At 44.6% G+C, this 20,109-nt stretch overlaps 1 protein-coding gene across 2 annotated transcripts in view; it reads left to right on the plus strand.

The window, feature by feature from the left end:
• Positions 1-14,661, plus strand: part of LOC309719240 (histone-lysine N-methyltransferase EHMT1-like) — a 51,943-nt gene extending 37,282 nt beyond the window's left edge. For both annotated transcript variants that reach the window (XM_082555218.1, XM_082555219.1), the window contains exons 20-23: positions 9,469-9,555; positions 9,662-9,740; positions 10,531-10,706; positions 14,183-14,661. In XM_082555218.1, the coding sequence (XP_082411344.1) occupies positions 9,469-9,555; positions 9,662-9,740; positions 10,531-10,706; positions 14,183-14,279 (439 nt within the window). In that variant the 3' untranslated portion in view covers positions 14,280-14,661. The remainder of the gene's footprint in view (positions 1-9,468; positions 9,556-9,661; positions 9,741-10,530; positions 10,707-14,182) is intronic.
• Positions 14,662-20,109: the final 5,448 nt, after the last annotated feature.

Raw genomic sequence — 20,109 nt, forward strand, 5'->3', positions numbered from 1 at the left:
ATATGGGGATGTGGAAATAAGCATCCCTCAGGTCGATTGATGTGAACCAGTCGCCCGCTCGTACAAACCGTAGCAGCGAGGCGTGCGTCAACATCCTGAACTTGTATGTCCTCAAATGCCGGTTCAGGGCACGGAGATCCAGAATGGCTCTCATCCCCCTTCCCCCTTTCTTTGGCACAAGGAAATACCCTGAATAAAATCTGCTGTGCATTTCCTCGGGAGGGACAATTCTTATAGCTCCTTTGTCTCTCAAGGTGGAAATTTCCTCCAAGAGAAAACTGGCAGACTCGCCCGGAGCACGAGAGTAAACAATGTCTTTGAATTGTGGTGGAGCGACACTGAATTGCAACCTGTAGCCCTTTTTTAATGTCCTCAGCACCCATGCTGACTGAGTGCAGGTGGCCCAGCTCTTCATGTGGAGAGACAGAGCGCTCACTGGCCACTTCACCGAATATGGCGTTTTGGCGCCCCCTTGTGGTCGCAGCGCGAAACATACGCCATTTCGGCGTCCCATCACCTCTGTCACAGGCGAGCGAGGTGACGGGCTCATCTGTATCATCACAGCCGTGGAAACGCGAGTCTCCACGGGCTGCGTTATGGCAGACAGTGCTCCGTTTTTCAGCATGTTTGATTTTCTCATGTGTTTTGCAACACTCGACAGCGCCCTCGGCAAACTGCCTGGATGCGCGTGTCGGGGCTTTTTTAATACAGAATGCATGAGAGAAGTGCTCGTGAAACAACACTGCGAACTTTGGCTCTCTTTCCCTCTGGCGGGTCCGGTGACAGGAACGCCGGCCCGAGTCAAGCACTCTGTGTGGAACATGTCCCGTTGAACTTGCTCTGGAATGGAGCTGGGAGGCGGGAGGGTGGCCCATGAAGGGGGGAAACTGGGTTCGCTCCCGCCTAGAGGAGAGGCTGTCAGGCCGGCCGCTTCTTCCTCCTCACGATCGCGGCAGCGGGGGGAGGAGGAGGGGCCGCTTGAGGTCTGGCCTGGGGAGACTGCTTCAGAGTCCATGGATTCTTAGGGGCCCCGGCAGCCTGGGGGGCTGCTTGCGTCTTAGGCACTTTGGGAATCCTGAAAGCGGGGACCGGGCGAGACGCTGCCTGCGTGAATGACTGGCGCGGCGCTGCTGGGGTGGCGTGCTGGGCCCTCCTCGGCAGGCAGAGTTTCAGAGCCTCATCATCTCTCTTTTTCTCCTCACATCTCTTCTGCATGGATGTAACAGCCGCACCGAAGAGACCGTGAGGGACGACAGGGGTGTCGAGGAGTTCCTCTTTTTCCTTAGTCGTCAGGTTGGTGAGCCCGAGCCAGCGTGCTCGCTCCTGAAGAACCATGAGGCCCATGGCTCTCCCAGTAGCCTGTATGGCTACCTTGTGGAGGCGGAGGACGTGGTCAGTTATAACGCAGATTTCTTCCCACACTGTGGTATCTGTGTTAGCTGTCATGTCCTCTTCTAGCTCAGCTTGGTAAGCCATTAGCATAGAAGAGGCATTGTGGGCTCTTACTGACAGAGCCGCTGCCTTGTAGCACTTATCTGTAAGGCTAGACTGGAAGCGGTCTGTTTTGGAGGGGAGAGATGGGGCCGATGAGGACAGAGACGTCTTCGGGTGAAGATGGCTCGCCACCAACGGCTCCACTTGTGGCATCCGGCGGAGGCCGATAGACTCCATCCCCTCCAGTCCATCCAATCCAGCAGGGAGCTCCCCACGATGGGGTGTTTCTCGCTGCAAGGTTTTGCTTTCCACGTCACCGCTATCTCATCGAGTAGCTCAGGGAAAACAGGCAACACATGCTTCCCCGTCTTTTTCGCCTTCGGCAATTTCTTACCGTCAAAACGAGACTTTACAACCTCTGTTTGTATGGCGGGCCACGGGATGTTGAGCCTAGCGGCTGCGCGCTTGCACATGTCCTGCATGTCGAGATCCAGGGAGGACGGCGGTGTCGGTTTTTAAATCTCGCCGGTAGCCGAGGGCTTTGCAGCCCAGCTGATGCTAGCCAAGGAGGTGGAATCTTCCTCCTCGCCGTCGTCAGACAGCAGGAGCTCCGAGTCAGCCGACTCATCTCCGTCCTCGTTAGCATCTCCTCCCCAGGTGACTCCAGCATCGCGGAAAAACACACGATCTCCGTGTGCCTCCAGCGACGGGAAAGCGGTCGCGATGGGCTGAGGGTCTGCCTCTGCCCAGCTCGGCCCTGGCGTTGCGGCCAAATCATCGGGCATCTCAGTTTCTCCTTGCACCGCAGCAGCCTCACACAGCAAAGGGTTGCCGCCCGACAGGTTAGCCTGGCGAGCTAGCCTGCGGCGGAGTAGTTTGCGTGGGAAAGCCGCGCAGTGGATACAGTCGTGTGCAGGTGTCAGGGCAGCCTGAGCGTGAGATAAGCCCAGGCATGCCGCACACACGGGGTGTGTATCCCAGGCAGAAATCTTCTTGCCGCAAGGACAAAGTTTTGCAACTTCGTTGGCCGTTGTAGCCATGGTTAGCTAGAGGGTTGCGCACGTTAGCGAGACTGACACTGAGTGCGGAGAATATTGCTATTCCTCGCTAACGTGGGTTGAAAAGTGTTGCTACTTTTCTACAGGTATTGCTACCTAATGTGTAAAACCGCTAGCGTCGAAGGGTATCGCTACCTGATGGTGAAGCTAGGGGTACCTTTATTAGCAAAGTGTTGCTACTTCGCTTTCGGAAAGTATTGCTACTTCCCTGGGTGAAAGTATTGCTACTTGGCACCAGCACTAGCTACAGAACAGTATTGCTACTGCTTGTATGCTAGTGGACAACTGAAAGGCTGGGAACAAAGCGCCCGGCGACCGAGTTGTTCACTCGAATCTGTGGACAGTTTAGCTTTAGCACCCAATAGCACAGTTGTCTACAGGCTTCTGTGAGAAGCGAGAAGAGGTTTTTGAATGACATCTGACGCTATGTCAGCCTATTATATAGGGAGGCACTGGCCCCTCCTGACATGGGCGTCACCTAGCCAGCCTGTAAGGGCTGGCGTAATGGTATTTGAGCTTCTGATGAGGTCACGCAGGAGGCGTTCCCCATAGTGAGACACGAAACGAATGCTATGAAAGAGAACCAGTTCTTGTAGAAAACCAGTTCCCAGTAGACCAGTTTCTTAGAATTGTTAGTCTGCCTGCCTGTTGATCGCTTATCTTCAGGGTGCTGTAGTTAGCACTGTCACCTTACAGCAGGGAGGCTCTGAGCTTAAGCCTGCTTGTGACATTTCTTTGTGGTGCTTAGAGGTTCTCCCTACATGGGTTTTCTCCTGGTACTCCAGCAGATTGCTGTGCTTTTTCTGCCTAAGTGCTTTCTAGCTAGCACCCACATCAGAGAGTGACTTATTTTGCCCAAGGACTGGAACAGCAAAAGGATCAAACCACCAACCTGCCAATTAGTAGATGACATGCAGGCACCCCATTTAGAGCAATTTTTTCCTACTTCTTTATTTAGCACTTGCACTTTCTTTTTAAAGATTTAATGGGGCTCCTATTGTTACAGAGAACATACTCTGAATAGCTGTTTCTGCAGTTACAATGAAGGATACGCATTTTTGAGAGAGATATTTTCAGCAATTAGGTAAAATGTGTTTTTCAGGCCCAAGACTAAAAATTAAGTGTCACTTTTACCTGTACCAGTTTACATACTCTTCAGAAATCCTTGCTCATTAGCTCAAAACTTGCTTTATGTTTGTGTTTCCTTGGAGAGTGCCTCTTGTTACTGCCTTGATTGAGGTTTTGTGCAAGTTCGGGTGATAATAAACTGCATCACATCAATCATGCCAGCTAGATGTGTATGCTGTGCGAACCATTAGGTGACAACCTACGTGCCCGATACATTCCTGGCAGGCAGTGTTATCCTTGGCCAGAAGAGGGAGAACTCAGCTTGATGTGGAAGGAAAAGGACTCACTTTCTAAGATGTTTTCTGTCTTAATGTTCCTCTAAAGCACATGTGTCAAAATCAAGGCCCGCGGGCCACATCCGCCCCGGCGTACATTTATATCCGGCCGCGAGATCATTTTATATAGATGTATTATTATTGTTATGCATGGCCCGGCATATGAGCCACTAATAATATACAAACTACAGATACCATAATGCAGTGCTGCAGCCTCCTTGCGGAACGCTAGGCTAACTGGGAACATTCCCGTCAGTGAAGTCAAACTTCTGTTATTGCGAAGGTAGGTGCTCACAATAGTGGAGAGAAAAGTTGATTCTGAAAGCAGAGCCTTTCAGCGCCAGTGGGTGACTGAATATATGTTTACAGACATTGCTGGTAAACCCGTGTGTGTTATTAGTGGAGCTAATGTGGCTGTAATTAAGGAATTTAATTTAAGACGGCACTACGAGACAAAACGTCAGGATAAGCTGAAAAACCTAAATGCAGATGAGAAACTACAGAAAGTAGAAGAGCTAAAGAAGAGTCTGACATTTCAGCAGACTTTTTTCACCGGAGCAAAATCACAAAGTGAAGCTGTTGTGAAAGCAAGTTTTACTGTAGCAGAGGAGACAGCCAAATCAGGCCGGTACCACTCTGAAGAGCTGCATGATGAAGGCGTGCGACGTCTTGTGTCCAGACAAAACGCAGATTTTGGCAAATGTGAGCCTGAGCAGAAATACGATTGCTGATCGGTAGGGATGGGTATTGATTTTTTTTTTTTTTTTTTTTTTGCCTGTCCCGTTTGGCTCTTTTGCCATCAGAATTGTTGTCTAAAGGCAAAGAAAGATGCCCAACGGATTTACTTTACCAAATTGACCATCCCAGCCTTGCCATAATGGTCCATTTGATTCACCTTTTATTGTTTATTTTATTTTCACTTACTGACTATGGGACAGACTTGACTGGGGGAAAGAAGGGGAGAAAGAAAGAGGGAAAGAGAAACAGCTGAGAAGAGGGACGGGGGAGAAGGGCAAAAACCAACAGAATGAGCAGAAAAAGAAAAAAAAGAAGAAAAAAAGAAAAAAAATGCATATATCAATCACCTGGGTCACCTGCTGAGAAAGAAAAAAGAAAACAAGCAGAAGAGAACAAGAGTGATAGAATAAACAACATCACAATGATATATGGGAATATGACAGTAAATACTAAATATTAAACATTATTGTGCAGCACATAAGATCAACAGAACACAGTGTGCTTTGAGGTAGGAGCCAAAAAGGGTGTAGTTTGTGGGTGTGATCACCCGTGTGTACACCTGTGAGCATGGACGCGTTTGTTTTTTGTTTTTTTAAAAGGTTCCTTCATGTAATGATCTGCTAGAGGGTGTGGGGGGGCCACAGCCCCGCCCTCCAGGGCATGAAGCAGGTATGGAGGAGATCAAAACTCCAGACATCCAGAGGCCCCCAGAACACAAGAGACCAAGGAAGACCAACAGAGGGGCAGCCGCGCCACTGTCCCAGAAAGAGCTGAGGAGAGTCCCAGATGAGGGCTCACTCAGCAGCCGCGGAGCAGAAACCAGGGGGAGTTGCAGTGACGCGCCCGTGAGCTCCGCCGGCAGCCAGCCGTGCCTGAGTGACCGAGCCCCAGGCCGAGAGGCCGGGGGCACCCCACCTCCAAAGTGGCCCGAGCAAGCCCCAGGCTCCAGGCCCCGATAAGCGGCCGCCAAGGAGTGAGCCGGTGTGTACCTGGACGCCCACCCCCGGACACAAAGAACCACCAACGCACCGATGTCTGAGGGAGTCCGCCACTGGCAGGGGAAGTGGTGGTAGGGGGAGATAGGCCTCCATACCTTGGAGGGCCTAAGATGTCCCCAGAGAGGTGGCGCCTGACACCCAACCTGACATATAGACACAGAAATACAGGCACACACATATACAAACATCCATTCCCACCCTCATGCTCTCATATACACTTACTCCACACTCAACCAACGTGGAGACAGACATAAAGAGACGCTGTACACACGATCACACTCCCCAAGCGTACTCTAAGCCCCGGGTCTAGGTACCCTTGCCCCTGGAGGGGGGGAACTGCCCCCAGACCCAGGTGGTGTTACCCTTTTCCCTGCGGTGGGGGGAGGCAGACCGCCCCGACTCCGCAGCAGCAGGGAGGCCCCACACTCCAGACCGCAGTCGGACGGCCAACTCCTCCTCCTAGCCCCCCCGCTCCAGCAGGTCACAGAGAATGGGGGTGAGAGAAGACTCCAAACCTCCCTCCACCCGCTCATTGTAGTGTTGATGCATGTGTGTTCTAAGGTGCATTTAAAACCCAGGAGGGCATGGAGCTACCTGCCAGAGAGCAGCAGGTAAGCGCATGGTCCCTCCTGCTGGCCCTCAATGTCTACGTGTATTTAACATTGAGAGGTGGGCAACGACGCCAGGGGTGGGGTGTACACCCTGATGGTACTTTGGATTCCGTGTATCGTGCCCACCCCCAAGATCCTATATGTATGTGTAACGAGAGTGTGAGTAATGTGAATGTCTAAGTTGTGGGATAAAATTGAGGCAGAGGCAGCCAGAAGGGGACAGGGGGGGTGGCCTCCTCTGCACCCTGGTAACATACCCCTACTCCAAGGTCCTGCATGTGTGGGTGGTTGTGGTGGAGCGGGAAGAGGGAGGCAGCTGGAGATGGGGAGGGAAGGAAGGGAGGGGCAAGTGACCCCTCCCTGGGGCCAGCTCCCCCGCTGACCCCAGTAGGCACCCCCATACCCCGCGACCCACCAGGGAAAGGGGGCCCAGGCCCATCCAGACCGGGGCCCAGCGCAGCAGCGCCTCCCGGCCCCACAGAGCCCAGGACAGTCTACCCAACCCCACCACAGAGAAAACTGCACCCACCCCACCATCCACTCTTCTTCCAGACTACATAAGACAATAAACACCCAGGCTGAGATCTTCCTCCACCTCTCCTGTATCTCCCCCTCCTGTAGAGAGAGCCCCTGAGGAGAGGAAAGCTCCTGCAAGATGTGACAATCTTCCCCACCAGTTGAAGAGCCCCCCAGGTGGCTCGATGCACCGGCGGCACCCTGCTCCAGGGCTGGGCCCCCATGCACCCACCCGCCCACAACCCCGGCAACACACCAACCAGGACCCAAGCCCCCGAGGCCCGGCCCGAGCCCCAGCCCAGAGATGGGATGGGTATTGATAAAATTTTAACGATTCCGATTCCATTTTCGATTCTGTTTAACGATTCAATTCTTTATCGATTCTCTTATCGATTCTTATTTTTAAAAAAGAACACTAAGGTCGATTAGCTTAGAACTTTGTTTTTTATCTTCTCTTTGAACAAGATAGAAATTTAGGAGTAACATGGCCTTACAAACCCAACAGTGAGATCTTAAGAGATCCAGCCTACGGCTCTTCAATGGGGTGTCACAGGGTCCCCAGGAAAAAAAATGTAAATGTAAAATAATAAAATAAATATTCTCCTGTAGCAATAACAAAGTGTAACATAAATTATTCTGTAGCAATTACACAAGAATATCCAGTAATGTCCCTGCCTACAATTAAACACATTCACTTACCAAAGTGAAATCGGGGCATCTGCTGTGGCAAATGGGTGCAAGCCTTTGACCACAAACTCAGTCACTGCTCGGTGACATTCGTCTATCCTGGCCTGAAAGGAGACGCTACCGGTAGACTGCAGTGAGAACTGCCAGCATATGAGACAGCCAGACTCTGTCTGTCTCTCTCGTCATGGTCACCTAAATGCACAGTAATGGCAGGTTTTGTAATAAGGCAGATCGCGCTAACATAATATGCACTGTTAGTTGATTATTTACCTGCCGCATTAACGGGAGAGGACGTGCAAGCGTTACCGCTGCTGCTCGGTTGAGATTCACGAGTCCGGAGCGGAATTAAAAACACGACATTCATTTAAGGTTATCACGTGTTTTGTGAGCAAATGCTTTTGCATATTCGTAGTGTTTCCTCCCTTAAATGAAATATCTACTTTGCAAGTATTGCAAGTTGCCCTGTTGTCATCCGTTCTCGTAAAGTATAACCAAGCTTTTGAGCATTTGAGCCGCTGGCGCCGTGTTTCCTGCCAGGTAAATGATGCTCCGCAACGTGGTGACGTCATTCGGGGCGACTGGAATCGATAAGGGAATCGTTTGCAAAAATGGCAAACGATTCCAAGGAATTGAAACAGTGGGAACCGGTTCTCAACAAGAACCGGGTTTCGATACCCATCCCTACTGATCGGGTTGGTGAGATGGCCACTGATTTAAGAACAAAGTTGTGTGAAAGAAGCAAAAACTTTATTGCATACTCTCTTGCTGTGGATGAAAGTATAGACATGATGCACATTGCACAGCTGGCCATCTTCATGTGTGGAGTGGAAATATTGAACATTAAGTCGATGCACGGGACAATGACAGGAAAAGACATTTTTGAAAATGTATGTCAAAGTGTAACCAACATGAAACTGCCCTGGGACAAACTTGTTGGACTTGCAACAGATGGAGCGCTGGTGTTGTGCGGTGAAAAAAGCGGACTAATCAGCAGGATGCGAGTAAAGATGCAGGAGGAGAACTGTACCGGTGAGCTAACAGCATATCACGGCATCATACAGCAGGAAATGCTGTGTGGTAAAGTCCTAAAAATGGAGCATGTAATGACCACTGTAACGCAAACCGTAAATTTTATCGGAGCTAAAAGTTTAAATCCCCGTCAATTTCAGTCTTTTATGTGGGAAATAGATTCAGAGTTTGCTGACATTCCTTATCATACAGAGGTCCGTTGGCTGAGTTGGGATAAAAATTCTCAATAGTTTTTGAGCTCAGCAAGGAAATCTGTCAGTTCATGGACATGGCATGCATGATGCGGTGAAGGCATTTTAAGTGAAGCTGTCAAAAATGCACCAGTGCAACCTGCCTCACTTTCCCCGTTGCCGGGTAATGTTGAACCGAGTCAGCGGACTTTGCTGAACTGCAAAGACGTTTTGTCTCGTGTGTGTGTGTGTGTGTATATACACCCACACACACACACACACACACACACACATATACATATATATATATATATATATATATATATATATATATATATATATATATATATATATATATATATATATATATATATATATATATATATATATCCACTTAACACACTGTTTGCTGCTACAACTACACATGTTTCTTTTCCAAATATTTATTTATAAGTGACGTATGTATGTATATATATGTATATATTGTACTATTCTTAGTTAGCGTATTGTCTGTCTTGTCTTAATGTTGGTTTAAAATGGAGCACTGTAACAAAAAATAATTTCCCCCAGGGATCAATAAAGTATTCTGATTCTGATTCTGATATATAAATAAAATAAAATCTGGAATAATATTCCTGTCTGTTTTTATTCATATTTATGTTTAAAAAAAAACATTGTTTTAGTGTGTTCAATAAACGTTTATCTTGTTTGGCCTGCGACCTAAAGTGTTGAGTTTTGGCCCTCTGTGCAATTGAGTTTGACACCCCTGCTCTAAAGCATGCTGCCACTTCTGCCGTCTACATTGCCTTGTTGTTTTTTTTCAGGGTCCGGCTACAGCTGTTCAGAACACAGAATATGGGCTGGGGAGTGAGAGCCATGCAGGATATCCCTCAAGGAACATTCATTTGCGAGTGAGGATTGTTTCATAAGTGAAGCAATAAAATGTAGTGTGTTTAAGAGCATAAAAGATATATAAAATGAGCTGTGCTATAAGCTCACTTCCGTTCTGATCCACAGGTATGTTGGCGAGATCATCACAGATGGAGAGGCTGACAAAAGAGAGAATGATTCCTTCCTGTTTACTCTCGACAATAAGGTGATTCAATAAGTTTAAATACATTTTTAAAGCTGCACTCAGCAGAGTTTATTTATATATAGCCATGGATAAAAGGAAGTCCATTTTTTGCAATTCTAAAGTCTTAGTGTAAATTGTAGGTTAAGGTACAACGTCTTGAAAAATCAGGCACTGTGTTGAAGACTTTGTAGTACTGTATCACCCCAACAGAGCTCCTCGCTCTCAGACTGCGGGCTTACTTGTGGTTTCTACAGTATTTAAAGTTAGGATGAGAGTCACAGCCTTCAGCTTCCAGTATGGATTCAGGAAACAGACACCCTCTGTATTTTTAAGACTAGGGTTAAAGCTTTTAAACCTTTTCGATTTTGGTCTTTCTGACTTAGTTTCTCAGGTCATTTTAGAGAAATTTTGGCCCACTAATTTTCACAACATTGCTTCAGTTTCCAGGCATTTGTTTATGAACAGCTCTTAGTGTCCTGCCACAGCGTTTCAATAAGGTTGAAAACTTGACTTTGACAGGACTATTGCAGCACCTTCATTCAGTCCAACTATTCTGGAAATGAATTGCTGCTGTGAGCAGCAGTTTACATGTTCTCACTGTAGGTTCAACTTAATGATAAAACTGTTGATAAAATCTAGATTAACTGTTTGCTTTTGTAGAAGCTGATCATATGTTTTTTTGCTCTTTCAACTTCATCATGGGGGTGTCACCTTTTTCTAACATCTATCTTATCAAAAGGCAGTCATTAGCAGGATACAAATTTTGCTTTCCTTTTTTTCTTTTTGGTTTGTTTTTTTAACATGTGTGCAGGTTGGGGATGCCCATTGTATTGATGCAAGACTCTTTGGCAACATTGGTCGCTTCATCAACCACCTGTGTGAGCCCAACCTACTGGCTGTGAGGGTGTTCACCATGCACCAGGACTTACGCTTCCCCCGGATAGCCTTCTTCTCCAGTCGGTCCATCAAAGCTGGAGACCAGATAGGGTGAGTGGTGACGAAAAATCAGTGGGCCCAATAATGGCTATTTGCTAAATGGCTGATCAATTAAAAAGCAAAAAGATGGGAGAAATGCACTTTAACCAAGTTATGAGTGCTGAGGTTGCATAGTTCATCCAGCAGAGGGCACTTTGCAACTTCCCTGTTGGGTAACCATCCAAACAGCATAAAATAGTAATTAAATAAGCGTGTATGTAAATGTGTCAAGTGTCTGCCTTGGGATCTCCTCAGAGTAGTACACTACCAATCAAAAGTTTGGACACACCTTGTCATTTAATGGTTTTTCATTGTATTTCCTATTTTCTATATTGTAGAAGCATGCTGAAGACATCAAATAGATGAAGCAAGATATATTAAATTATGTAGCAAAGAGAAGAAATGGATAAATAACTCTAAATGTGTTTTATATTTTAGATTCCTGAAAGTAGCCACGCTTTGCTTTGTTGATGGCGCTGTACACCCTTGGCCTTCTCTCAGTGGGCTTCATGATGTAGTCACCTGAAATGGTTTTTACTTCACAGGTGTGCCTTGTCAGGGTTTAATTGTTGCCTTCTTAATGAGGTTGGCACCATCAGTTGTGTTGTGCAGAAGTCAGGTTAGTACACAGCTGATAGCCATATTTGACAACTGTTAGAATTCATACTATGGCAACATCTGTTTGCTTTTGTAGAAGCTGATCATGTGTTTTTTGTTCTTTCAACTTTTATGCGTCACACAAAGACATACAGGGAGTGCAGAATTATTAGGCAAATGAGTATTTTGTCCACATCATCCTCTTCATGCATGTTGTCCTACTCCAAGCTGTATAGGCCCGAAAGCCTACTACCAATTAAGCATATTAGGTGATGTGCATCTCTGTAATGAGAAGGGGTGTGGTCTAATGACATCAACACCCTATATCAGGTGTGCATAATTATTAGGCAACGTCCTTTCCTTTGGCAAAATGGATCAAAAGAAGGCCTTGACAGGCTCAGAAAAGTCAAAAATAGTGAGATATCTTGCAGAGGGATGCAGCAGTCTCAAAATTGCAAAGCTTCTGAAGCGTGATCATCGAACAATCAAGCGTTTCATTCAACAGGGTCGCAAGAAGCGTGTGGAAAAACCAAGGCGCAAAATAACCGCCCATGAACTGAGAAAAGTCAAGCGTGCAGCTGCCAAGATGCCACTTGCCACCAGTTTGGCCATATTTCAGAGCTGCAACATCACTGGAGTGCCCAAAAGCACAAGGTGTGCAATACTCAGAGACATGGCCAAGGTAAGAAAGGCTGAAAGACGACCACCACTGAACAAGACACACAAGCTGAAACGTCAAGACTGGGCCAAGAAATATCTCAAGATTGGTTTTTCTAAGGTTTTATGGACTGATGAAATGAGAGTGAGTCTTGATGGGCCAGATGGATGGGCCCGTGGCTGGATTGGTAAAGGGCAGAGAGCTCCAGTCCGACTCAGACGCCAGCAAGGTGGAGGTGGAGTACTGGTTTGGGCTGGTATCATAAAAGATGAGCTTGTGGGGCCTTTTCGGCTTGAGGATGGAGTCAAGCTCAACTCCCAGTCCTACTGCCAGTTTCTGGAAGACACCTTCTTCAAGCAGTGATACAGGAAGAAGTCTGCATCCTTCAAGAAAAACATGATTTTCATGCAGGACAATGTTCCATCACACGCGTCCAAGTACTCCACAGCGTGGCTGGCAAGAAAGGGTATAAAAGAAGAAAAACTAATGACATGGCCACCTTGTTCACCTGATCTGAACCCCATTGAGAACCTTTGCTCCATCATCAAATGTGAGATTTACAAGGAGGGAAAACAGTACACCCCTCTGAACAGGGTCTGGGAGGCTGTGGTTGCTGCTGTACGCAATGTTGATGGTGAACAGATCAAAACACTGACAGAATCCATGGATGGCAGGCTTTTGAGTGTCCTTGCAAAGAAAGGTGGCTATATTGGTCGCTGATTTGTTTTTGTTTTGTTTTTGAATGTCAGAAATGTATATTTGTGAATGTGGAGATGTTATATTGGTGTCACTGGTAAAAATAAATAATTGAAATGGGTATATATTTGTTTTTTGTTAAGTTGCCTAATAATTATGCACAGTAATAGTCACCTGCACACACAGATATCCCCCTAAAATAGCTAAAACTAAAAACAAACTAAAAACTACTTCCAAAAACATTCAGCTTTGATATTAATGAGTTTCTTGGGTTCATTGAGAACATGGTTGTTGTTCAATAATAACATTATTCCTCAAAAATACAACTTGCCTAATAATTCTGCACTCCCTGTATGTAAAAAGAAATGACTGTCCATCATTGCTTTAAGAACTGAAGGTCAGCCAGTCCAGAAAATTGCTAAAACTTTAAATGTGTCCCCAAGTGCAGTCGCAAAACCATCAGGCATTGCGATGAAACTGGCTCACAAGGAAGACCAAGAGTCACCTCTGCTGCTGAGGATAATTTCATCCGAGTCACCAGCCTCAGAAATCGCAAGTTAACAGCACCTCAGATTAGAGCCCTGATAAATCCCATACAGAGTTCCAGTAACAGACACATCTCTACATCAACCTTTCAGAGGAGACTGTGTGAATCAGGCCTTTATGGTCAAATAGGTGCTAAGAAACCACAATTAAGGAAAAGCAACAAGCAGAAGAGATTTGTTTTGGCCAAGAAACACATGGACATTAGACCAGTGGATATCTGTGCTTTGGTCTGATGAGTCCAAATTTGAGATCTATGGTTCCACCTGCCATGTCTTTGTGTGACACAGAAAAGATGAATGGATGGTCTCTACATGCATGGTTCCCACCATGAAGCATGGAGGAGGTGGTGTGATGGTGTGGGGGTGCTTTGTGGCACAGTTGGGTTATTCGAAATTGAATGCACACTGAATCAGCATGGCTACCACAGCATCCTGCAGCAACAGGCCATCCCATCCCATCCCATGCCTTCAGTGAGAATCTACAACGTAAATAGTTATAAAAATAAAGAAAAACCATTAAATGACAACGTGTGCCTGGGAGACTTTGGGAGACTTGGGAGCCTTGGGAGACTTTCACATTGACTTTGGGAGACTTGGGAGCCTTGGGAGACTTTCACATTGACTTTGGGAGACTTGGGAGCCTTGGGAGACTTTCACATTGACTCAGTAATAGCAACATATTTTAATGAGATGCAGGGACAAAAATAACCACTGCATGTGACTGCTGAGACTAATGTGTACTCAAAGTTTTAGATGAATTTGTTTGGAAACTGAACTGTTCTTCATGCAGCAGGGTGCAAAGATGAAGCTTCTGTCTGAGTAATAATGTGGGAAATCTGTTTTATGTCTCTGAACGAAGAAAACAAAATTGGCCAATATATCGGAATATCTGATTTTTAAATGACCAAATATCAGTATCTGTATTAAAAATCAGAAATTGTCCAGGCTGTAGGATGAACAAGTTAACACAGTTGTTCTCTTTTCCTCAACAGGTTCGATTATGGTGATCACTATTGGAGGGTGAAAAGCAAGTACTTCAGCTGTCAGTGTGGATCTAATAAGTGTCGTCACTCAGTTGCTAGTAAATAGAAACTCACTGATTCCTCTTTGTTACTGTGGCCTCTTTAATGTAAGAAACACTGCCCCCTGAACCAGATACCATGTAAGAGTAATGTCATGACTACACGCAGTTATGTTGTCTGATATTTACCTGAAATGAAAGAGAGACATGTTTTAATCACCAAAGCACAAGATCTAACTTATTATAATGAAGTTACTTTTCTGCCAGAAAAAATAGTGCTAATGAAGACTGAGAGACACAGATGATTTTTACATTCATGGATTCTTCCTTTCATATTTCTACATGTGGAATAATGAAGTTAACTGATTTGTGGTAGTCTGAGTTCTTTTGTGAACTTTTAAGTTTTTAACCTCATGTTTGCTTTGTAGTCATTAAACATATTTTATATCATCTGTGGTATTTTTTCGTGTTAATAGAGAAATGTTTCAGTAGATGCAGCTTTTTTCCCTTCTTTTTGCCGGATGATGAGGTCTGTGTTACATTTGGTATTCCAGTTCATCTCAGGCTTCTTGGATTGATGGTAGTGATTAGGGGTGGGCTTTTATAATCGACTTATCGATTCTGGCTTGGATAACGTAAAATCGATTCATTAAAATCCTGAATCGATTTTTTAATATAAATTTATTTTGCCTGAAATGCCAGAATCTCAGGTAAAATCTCACAAAATTTCAACCACCACCAAACAGCTAAGACAGTAAATGAGAGCAGAAACACGGATTCTGCACAAAAACGTAAACACACAGCGCGACCCGCGGATCAGAATCAGTTAGATGTCGCCTTTCTCACGGTTGGGGCTGAAAGCCGACAGCTTGGTGATTCTGATCTGCCGCGCTTTGTGTTCACGCCCTTTATGCGCTGATTCTAAAGCTGTTAGTTTGATGTCTCTCCAAACAATATTGACCGAACCAGCAGCAAAAGAAGATCCAAACTATGCTTCACATAAACATCGTCATGTATTCACTCTGACTTTTACTGTTTTGCTTTGACCAAGATGCACAGCTCTCTCTCTCTCTCTCTCTCTGTACTTCAAGAACAGTTTCCCGTCTAAAAATCTGTTTTCTTCATTATTCGCTTACTTGTTACGCACAAGACTACCGTTGTTTACAGCGCTGTCGGCCGACATTTGTTTTTTTTTCCGTTTTATATACACTTCCGAAAAGAAAACCTAATTTCTGCTGTTCAATACTGAACAAATTTAAACTTTTTAAAATTATGCAAAATGCAAAATGCTTAGCCGTGTCTCTAATAAAACCGCTGTAACTTCAGATTACAATCATATGTTGATTAATGGTTTTCTTTCGTTTTTGATGTACTGCAGAATATTTTTATAAAATCCCAGGCCAGGAAAATCACCTTCATGTTTTTCTGTGTTTTATCTTCAGCTACTTTGACACAAAGGCATCTGCTGTGATGCTCACACCTTTGATAAAGTCTTGCGTGTGTCAGCTTCCTTTTTATAGATACAAAAATATGTAAATGTACTTATCTGAATTATAATATTTCTGTCAAAATTTCCCAGATTCAAATCGAATTAAATCGAATCGTGGATCGAATCGATTCGGGACCTTGTGAATCGGAATTGAATCGATTCTAGAAACCAGTGACGATACCCAGCCCTAGTAGTGATGTGTCGGTCGCAAACGAAACGGCTCTTAGAGGCGGCTCTTTAAAGTGAACGACACGAGCCAGCTCTTTATTGGGAGCCGGGGTTTTGGTTTTTTGGTTTTTTTTGTCTTTCTCTCACCCTCTCTCGCACTTTTTTTCCGCTTCACTCTGCACGCGAGCCTTGTGCTTTGCGCTGGGAAGAGGGGGAGGGGCGGTAGTTACACTCACAGTAGCACAGGAACAGTGCCAGAGGGAAAGAGAGAGAGGAAGAGAGCCAGGAACAACAACGTCACATTAGAAAGGTATAGTAATCATCCACAACTATTTTCAGTTGCAGATGATAAAGGATTCAGAAAGTTTATTCATGCAGGCCCATATGTCAGAGAATGTGCATCTTCTTTTTCATATTTATATTTAATTGTGTTGTGGTTTGCAGTGTTTTGTGTTGTTTCACTTTAAATTTGTTTAAAAGGAAAAAGCTGAAAATTTAAATAGTTAAAAGTTGAAATGTAAATCGTTGGTTTTTGTATTATATGATTTATTTATTACATTTTATGTGGAGTGAATAAATAAAAGTATACCTACGGTAGCCCCTAGAGTCAAAGCACGTACAAACCCCGAAGTATATACAAACTCCAAAACACGTTAAAAACTCTGAAGCACGTACAAACTCCAAAACACGACACAAGTGCTCCAGGATGCTGGGCGCAGTGTTGAGCTTTTTGTTACCTAGTGGCTACACAAGCCAAGAAGTACCAACGACTGGATTTGGTGTGTGGTAGTGACAGGTATATGAACTTTTTTTTTTTTTTTAATTATTTGAATATATATGAGTGCTTGTGTATAAATACACAAACAATACACGTATACTTTCAATTGTGTAATTTAAGTGATCTAGATAGCTCTGTTTTGGAAGTTCAGTTAACGCTAGAAATGTGTTTTGGAATTTGTACGTGCTTTGTCTCTAGGGGCCACCATATATATTTATATATAAACATATATAAATAAAACCACGTGGGGTTTTTTTTTGGGTTTTTTTTTACATTAGTAATTCCTTTTGTGCATAATTTTATATTGTTGTTAATAATATATTAATTAAAGCAATAAAACAACCTGAAGAGCCGGCTCTTTTAAGTGATCTGAGCCGAAAAAGCCGGTTCTCTAAAAAGAGCCGGAAATCCCATCACTAATTGATGGGTTTGAGAGTATAGATTGTATGCAAAGAAGGTAAATCTAGCCATACAAATCTCTTTTTTTTCTTTTTTCTTTTTTTAAATTATAGCCATCACTGTTAACAAAACGTATGATGCCTTTTGTATGGCCTCCTTTAACAACGTGCTAACCTTTTTTACAATCAATATTGTATGGATGTATCGAAGCTGGATGTGACAATTTGTTTAAGAGCAGGGGTTTGATGAGAAATTTACAGCCCAGTAAAACCACTGCATAAAAACTGATCCCTTTCGTTTAGATTAAAAGGGGGGAAAAGTACAAAATTAATATGCAATTAACCGGTGATTTACAAAGATTACGAACAGCATGTTTTAATTTAAGTAATCCTCTTCCACTCCTTCATGATGATGTCGCGGAGTTTGTGGATGCTAGAGACCTTGCGCTCCTCCACCTTCCATTTGAGGATGCCCCAGAGATGCTCCATAAGGTTTAAGTCTGGAGTTATGCTTGGCCAGTCAGTACCTTTACCCTCAGTTTATTTAGCAAGGGACTGCTCTTTTTCGAGGTGTTTGGGGCTGTTATCATGTTGGAATATTGTCCTGTGGCCCAGTGTCTGAAGTGAGGGGATCATGCTCTGCTTCAGTGTGACACAGTACATGTTGGCATTCATGGTTGCCTCAATTAACTGTAGCTCCCTATAGGGCTGGGCCATATCATACCGTTCACGGTAATACCGGTATAATGTTGGGCAACGATAAGAAAATGAAATATTGCGATAGAATATGGGTAAAACGCACATGCGCAGTGCCTTTGTCTTCATGCCGACATGGCAGAAAAAGCATGGCGGCGAAGGAGAATGAGAAGGGCGAAAACGGATCGTTGAATGAAACAGATGAACCAGAATTGGTTTGTTAAAATGGTGCAACTTCAGTGGTGTGGAACGAATAGTTCAATTCAATTCAATTTTATTTATATAGCACCAAATCACAACAAAAGTCGCCTCAAGGCGCTTCATAGATACAGAGAAAAACCCAGCAATCATATGACCTAGAGCTGGGCAATATAAGATTTTTTCATATCACGATGTTTTTTTCATTTCAGGCGATAACGATATCTATCACGATATAAGCCAAATAACTATATTTGTAAGATTTAATGTGCCGTTGCTCACAAGTAAAATGTGAAATAATCAGCAGCTTGTTTTTATTTAAATATTTATTTCCCATAATAAGTTCAAGAGGGTAGATGTACTTAAGGAACATGAGACTTTTTCAGATAAATAAAGGCAAATATGGCAAACTACACAAAAGGCAGCCGCTGAAGCGTTTAAGTTTCAAAATAGAACAAACAAAACAGACTACTAAATTGTCAATTCCACTTAGAAACAAAATATTAATTCTAAAAATAAATCTTAGTAAGTTTTACAGAAGATCAGACAAAATTGACTAACTTTTGTCAATATCAAATAAACTGAGAACTAAAAGGGAATTCTCAATCTCTCCTTGTTGTATAGCTTAGCTTTTCAAACAGTTACTTTAATCTGACAAAAGCCGAATGACGAATTAGCGCTTCCAGTCAGAGATTGAGCATGCACCGCTTTATTGTATTTCCAGACTTGCTTTCGGCACATTTACAGTGCGCGCTACTCTGTTTTTGTCAGACTTGAAATAGCCGAAATACCTTCACACTACGGAACTTCTGTGGCTCTTCCGTTCGACAATCTCTCCGGCATTAGAACCATCATCTGTTTTCTCTTCGGTAACCTTCGGTCACGCTCAGTTGATCTTTCTCTAGTCGGCACACTCATTTCCTCCATTACCAGGCGGCACAGCGGCTGGCTGCTTCCCAAACAAATACACATGTGCGGCACGTAACAAGTCACGTGACGTGACGCTGCGGCTGTGATTGGTTCGGCTCTGCGCTACTTCATTTGGATTGGCTGTTGTTCTTTTTTTTTTTTTTTTTTTTTAAAGAGGACAAGAGAGACGAGGCCTATCGCAATAGTTTAACTTTTCTATCGAGGAAAAGTTATTTCGCAATGCATATTGTTATCGTTCTATCGCCCAGCTCTAATATGACCCTCTATGAGCAAGCACTTTGGCGACAGTGGGAAGGAAAAACTCCCTTTTAACAGGAAGAAACCTCCGGCAGAACCAGGCTCAGGGAGGGGCGGCCATCTGCTGCGATCGGTTGGGGTGAGACAAAGGATTATGACTCGTTCCTCTCCTTCAGAGAACAGAAGCTATAGACATAACTATTCGTTCTCTTTCAGTCGACTCACTCGGTACAACACATAAGTATGGTATACACGTATAGTATATATAAGTATACACGCCCCACAGAGCAGCCACTGAACCGGAATCGGACCATCACATCCTTAGTGAGTGGTAGACCCAGCAGAAAGGACAGCATGAGCCACCGAAGGGGCTGTAACGTCCAACCGATAAAACCGCACAAAAGTGTGCGGTGATGCCCAACTAGCTGCCGCACAAATGAGGTTGCCATCCCCCTGGTGGAATGAGCTCTCACCCCGTGGGGCAAAGCGAGACCTCTGGTGCCGTATGCCAGTGAGATAGCTTCTATAATCCAGTGGGAGAGCCTCTGTTTGGACAGAGCTCTAGCTCTATTTGGATTAGCGAAGCAGACAAACAGCTGGTCACTTAAACGCACATTCTGAGTGCGCTCAATGTAGGTGCGTAGCACATGCACTGGACAAAGAGAATGCATCCTCTTCTGCTTCTCAGATGCAAAAGGAGGGGAGCAAAAGCTCAGCCACTCAAACTCCATTGAGCTATAAGATACGACCTTTTGGCCATCAGGAGAGAACTGTGTGCAGGAGGGATGCACAGACAGCGCATGAAGGTAACCCACTTGCTTTGCCAAAGGCAAAGCGAGAAGTAATGCAGTCTTATATGAAAGAAATTTCATATCCACAGACTCAGTGGGTTCAAACGGGGGGCTACAAAGGGCCTCCAGCACCAAAGACAAGTCCCAAGCAGGGACATTGGACTTAAGCACGGGCCTCAGCCGGCGAACTCCTTTCAGAAGACGTATGGCGAG

The sequence above is a fragment of the Aulonocara stuartgranti genome (genome assembly GCF_965226115.1).
Source record: "Aulonocara stuartgranti genome assembly, chromosome: 12".
Classification (NCBI taxonomy): domain Eukaryota; kingdom Metazoa; phylum Chordata; class Actinopteri; order Cichliformes; family Cichlidae; genus Aulonocara; species Aulonocara stuartgranti.